This window comes from Rhipicephalus sanguineus, chromosome 1 (assembly GCF_013339695.2).
Source record: "Rhipicephalus sanguineus isolate Rsan-2018 chromosome 1, BIME_Rsan_1.4, whole genome shotgun sequence".
NCBI lineage: Eukaryota > Metazoa > Arthropoda > Arachnida > Ixodida > Ixodidae > Rhipicephalus > Rhipicephalus sanguineus.
The window spans coordinates 251,494,412-251,499,830 of record NC_051176.1 but is presented as its reverse complement, the minus strand read 5'-3'; the positions used below and the strand labels follow the sequence as shown (position 1 = coordinate 251,499,830).

At 44.0% G+C, this 5,419-nt stretch overlaps 1 protein-coding gene across 1 annotated transcript; it reads right to left on the bottom strand.

The window, feature by feature from the left end:
- Nucleotides 1-1,080: 1,080 nt before the first annotated feature.
- Nucleotides 1,081-2,208, bottom strand: LOC119377706 (programmed cell death protein 2). The gene has a single exon (XM_037647058.2). The coding sequence runs from the start codon at nt 2,186-2,188 to the stop codon at nt 1,121-1,123; it is 1,068 nt and encodes a 355-aa protein (XP_037502986.1). The 5' UTR covers nt 2,189-2,208; the 3' UTR covers nt 1,081-1,120.
- Between the last annotated feature and the right edge of the window lie 3,211 nt (nt 2,209-5,419).

Sequence of the window (5,419 nt, the reverse complement as noted above, 5' to 3'; positions counted from 1 at the left end):
TTTAGCTGAAACACCCTGTATATTCGCATGAACTACTCAACAATACTGAATAATGAATTCTTAAACATAATAAGAGTCAGATAGCAGTAATTATTCAATTCAAAATTTTGATTATTCATGTGCCTCTAGTAATTTGCGTTAAAGGTACATTCAACTTTTTCTCATTATCACTACATATGTACTTTAAATCAACAAATGAGGTTGAGTACACACACACACATAGACACAATATATATATATATATGAGTAAATGGAAACCATATAACCATCTTACCTTGACTCAGGAACCAGTTGTAAGTCAGGCAGTGTGGCCATCATTTGTAATGTTAGTGTCATTGTTCACACAGCTAATTATGAAATATCAACTGCATATCACGTCATCGTTGCTATGCCACGGTGGCATAGCAACTATGGAGTTTCACTGCTAAGCTCGAATATGGAAGTTGGGTTCAATTCCCAGCCATGGCAACTGCGTTTCAGTGGGGGCGAAACGCAGGGCAAGCTGTGTGCTTAGATTTCGGTGCATGTTAAGGAACCTCAGGTGGTGAAAATTAATCCAGAACCCCCCACTACAGCATGCTTCATAAACATATCATGGTTCTTGCACATAAAATCCTAGAATTTAAGCTTTTCTCACTTAAATTTTGAGTTTACAGGCTCATATACCCAAGTTCAAAAACATTGCAGTTGCTTCTTGCACCAGTCTTGTATGTATTTCCATAGTTGCAAGCAGCCTGGATGTTACAACCTACAACATAGCGGACAGGAGAAAAATATCTTCTCACAAGCTATTGGTTACAAGTGTAAGAGAAGAGAATGATCTAAGACGAAAATGATTCGCAAGACCTTTTTTTTTTTTTTGCACAAAGCAAATGTCACTGTAAAATGTATGTGCAGAATGGTTACACACATATCGATGGAGTCCCCCCCCCCCCCCCAACACACACACATTCATGACTCCATGTGCATCCATGACAGCATATATACATTAGGGGCTTTAGTGGGTCAGTAGCATTTTTTATTTAAAAGAACGAGCTAGGCTCATCATGAAACCACCGTACTCATCCCGCGTTTTTCCAAAGTCCACACACAGGTGTTTAATTATGCAAGGTTGAAACAACTATTCCTCAGAGAAATTTTGCTTCCACAAATATTCTTCTTGGTACGGTTCGCCATCGCAGGAGGCCTTGCACGTATAGACTAACAATGTTCCCCAGTCCAAGCTATCAACTGTAGGCTCTGTAATGCTGTTCAGCAATTGAGGCAAAACCTGAAATTCGAACTGTCTTTCTGAACCGCAGGAACAACAAGGCACACTTTCAGGGCCACCTCTACTTGCAACCAGGAGAGGCGTACCGCCCAAGCTGTAGCGTAACACTTGATCAGGAGCTTTTGCAATGGTCTTCTTGAACTTCCAGAATGCCTTGTCTTTACAGGTTGCCGCCATCTTGTTCAGGTCTGCGACATCTCCACCGTCACTCGAACACTCCGGATGTGTGGTCAAATATTTACAGTAGTCTGCAAGCCTTTCTTCGTCTGTTTTACTGTCGTCGTCGTCGCAAGCGTCGTCTTCTGTCTCTGTAACCAGTTCGTACTCGGGAAACAATGGAGCCAAAGTCCTCTCGCAGCCGTCGATGCACTGAGAATTGCAGCGAGCCTTGTGGCCGTCTCTCCAATCCAATATTTGGTGAGACTTAGAACAGTAGTGACGGCTATGGCATTTGGAGCATGTTTTATCGCCCAGTGCACCGCATACAGCGCAGATTTTGCAGAAATCTTCTGCCGACGGACTGTTCGAAGTGTCGGGGGATTCCACGGGCGGTTCGCTGCTGTAAAACGAATTTTCTTTCGGCAGTTGAGACCGTAGCACTATAAAGCTGCCAGTGCCGTGCTTATTAGCACAATCCGGAGTAACGCAGACGAATACGGACAAAGTTCTGTGAAAAGCAGAGTCGACATCGTCACGCGGAGCATACACTTGCAGAAGGAAAACGCATGGCTCACCGCAGTTTTGGCAAGCAAGACGTTTGCCATTAGGGACATCACTCAGGTTAAGCCAAGCTGGTTTTCCACCTACTTTGCTCGGAAAGTACTTGCTTCTTAGCGTCCATGCGTCGCGTTTTTCAACAAATCCCAACTCGACGGCGCACCTTGGCTCGCAAGCCATCGTGGAGATGGAGGCCGCCATCTTATCAATTTCTTAAGCCACCCAGCAGCTCTTAGCCAATCCACCAAATCAGTCATTAACACAAAATATTTTTGTAGCGTTCCTAAAATGACATAAAACATCCTTGCACTTGTTTTTATACTTTAAATAGAGCAAAATAATCACGTCATCATTGCCTCCAGCCATGAAAGAAACGAGCTCAGCGCTGCTTTGTTTTAAATCAATTTTAGCAACAAAACGGGGACAATATCGGAAAGTAGTGATAAGTCACGCTCAAGGAGATCAAGTGACTAGCTCAAGAACGTTAGAAAGCATAATACAGGTAATGCATTATGCAAGTGACGCCTTGGCCGCCATCAGACTAGGTGGTTAGTGGATTGGCTAGATACTCGAAATGTGTGTATTAGCAAAATGGCCGCCTTCATTTCACTTCATTTCAGGCGAAGGCGTTGTTTCAGTATGGTGTTGAAGTATCCTGGCCACTCCCCGCTTCACGATGGATTGGACAAATGCGAGAATCGATTTTCACAGACAAATGTGTTGTCTCTTCGGGACTATTTTTTTAGGGGGGTTGGAGGCCGGGGGTTTACGTCGACACTGCTTCGATGGAGGGAAGCCGTTTCTGTGCAAAAAATAGAAAATCGCATTAGTTTTAAGGTTGTACCCATCCTTAGTGATCTCTACCTCAGCAAGATAGGCACACGGACACTTTTGGTCGTGATCAGGGCTCATCCGGCGCGGCTTTCTCGATCGGGATCCACGCAGATCGCGACGAAAAGCGACATCGCCTAATACAGATCGGCCCTGATCGCGATCAGGATCCAGCTTCTCAACTGTGATGACTTCCTCCTTCAGCTTGCGTTAAGGAGCCTATCACGATTGTGAAATTTTATCCGCGACAGGCCCAATCGCAATCAAAAGTGTCCATGTGACGCCGGTATTTGGAGGGCGGCCTAGTTCACTGTATTATTAAGACATTTTGTTACTTGGATGATTACTTGATGTTTTTGTAGTAGTGACGAATTTGAATCCGTTAAATCAGTGAGCAAACAATTGAACGTAAATGGAGGGGTGTTGAAGTTTACCAAATAATTGCCTCGGAGTGGCGTAACACAATTTCTAGACGTATTAGGAGAACCATGTGGACTGACACTACTCTTGGTCTTTTAAACCGCCGCCAAACTTTTCATCCAAGCATTCTAAGGTTGCAACAAATGGAATCACAGGATCGTGTGTGCACAAATTGAACACCTGCTGTGATGTGCAGGTTACGTGCCTATTAGGAGTAGGCCATCCTCGCGTTCCTGCAGCCACTGTCACTGAATTCCTACATCTCTTCATCAATTCGAACATGGTTGCAGAAAGCAATGGTAACAAGAAGCGAGTCGTTGGCATTCCATACGTCCGTTCCATATCGCACAGGCTAAAGAAAGTGGGAAGTAGACACAATTTTAATCTTGTTTTTAGAGTTCCCAATAAGCTAGGTAAGGTATGCTCTGCCGTAAAGAGAAAGAATGAGCAGGTGATAGATAAAAGGCAAACAGACATTTGTTTCGTAAGACATACCAACAAATTTACAAGACGGCTGTGCTGGTGTGGTATATAAAGTTCCTTTCAGCTTTGGCTTTTTCCACAGAAACGTTGGCTTCCACGTAGGGCAGACACACTCGATCCCAGCCGCAGCCGTCGCATTTTCGATGAAGGCGAAAATGCTAGAGGCCCATGTACTTAGATTTATGTGCGCACTAAAGAATCTCAGGTGGTCAAAATTTCTGGAGCCCTCCACTACAGCATGCCTCATAATTATATCGTGGTTTTGTCATGTAAAACCCCAGAAATTATTACTATAGGCTGAACAAGCTGTTTTATTAATCGGAGATTAATAGAGTATAAAAGTTCGTTAAACCACAGGTTCGCCTCCTAATCTTTCTTCGCATTTTCGGGAGTGTAAGTGCATTGCCAAAATTAGATAAATAAGAAGTTTTGTACAAGCACAAGAATGAAGAACAGCATATGGTGGTTGAGGCCTGGCATACTGTAGTGGAAGCACATGCATAAGCCAGCCTTCAGTTAACTTGCATAACAAAATAATATGCCTAAACAGTTTTCTCTTGCATAGACCCACACATGTGCCTGATTATCATTTGGCACTACCATACCTCAGCTTGCGTAGATAAGCTTTTGCGTCTACTTTCTTTTACACCACAGTGACCCTTTCAGTTGACAGTTGGCATTTGTGTTGTCTTGTTCTGTTCCCTTGTGTTCATGTTTGCACGCCTTACCTTCATTCATTAAGAATTCCAACCAACCAGCTCAAGTTTCTGTCATCCTATTGCTGTTATATCACCTATAACAAGTATGCACTAGCAGCATCTTCAGCCGCAGCCTTATTGTTGGTCGCGATTTCATGAGTTCTCAGCGTTTTGTGTCACAGCCTGTTTGGTGCTTGATTGGTGCTTACTTCAACAGCAACATGTTTATGTGTATGCATGCAGGTTGAATAAACTTGAAAAATTGCTGTCATGAATAAAAAGTGCACCTGTTTCATACAGATATCGCATGTCAAACCGCTCAAACTGAAAGATGGGGACGTTCAGTGCAATGCTGGACTGCTGACTCATGTCAACCTACATTGCAAACAGGACTACATTGCGAACACAACGAGCATTTTGTCCATAAATCCATGGAGGGTAATAATTGTTGAGTGGCTGTGTGCAGCGGCCACATGTCAATGTGCAAGACACTTGGTTGTCGTTTGAATGTAAGACTTGCTCTGTTTATCCTAAACAACTTTTATCATGCAGAAAGCTGTGAAAACTCCATACATATTGCATAACTATGGTAATCTAATGCTGTGACAAGGGAAGGAGTCCCACTTGCCCACGGTTGTTTTCTAATGGTGTGTTTGTGCAACTCGACAAGCACAGGGTGTCATGCATGTGTGAGAGAGAAAAAAACATTTATTAGTAAGGGGCCAGTTAGTGAAGGTGGGAGGGTCCCTTATTCCAGGAACATTCTGGCCTGGACTGCCTGCTGGGACCGCGCGACGAGTTGGCACTGGTTGACCAGGTCCAGCTTGAAGATCGCAGTCTCCCACGCTTCACTGAGGAGGTTTGGGTCTGCATCTGTTGCTGCTGCTTGTATGGCTAGGTTGCTTCCTTTGCATTGCAGTAGAAGGTGTGCTGGGGGTCTTCCACATTACAGTGTGGGCAGATGTAGCCGTATGACGTTGGTCTTATGTGGTGCAATAGA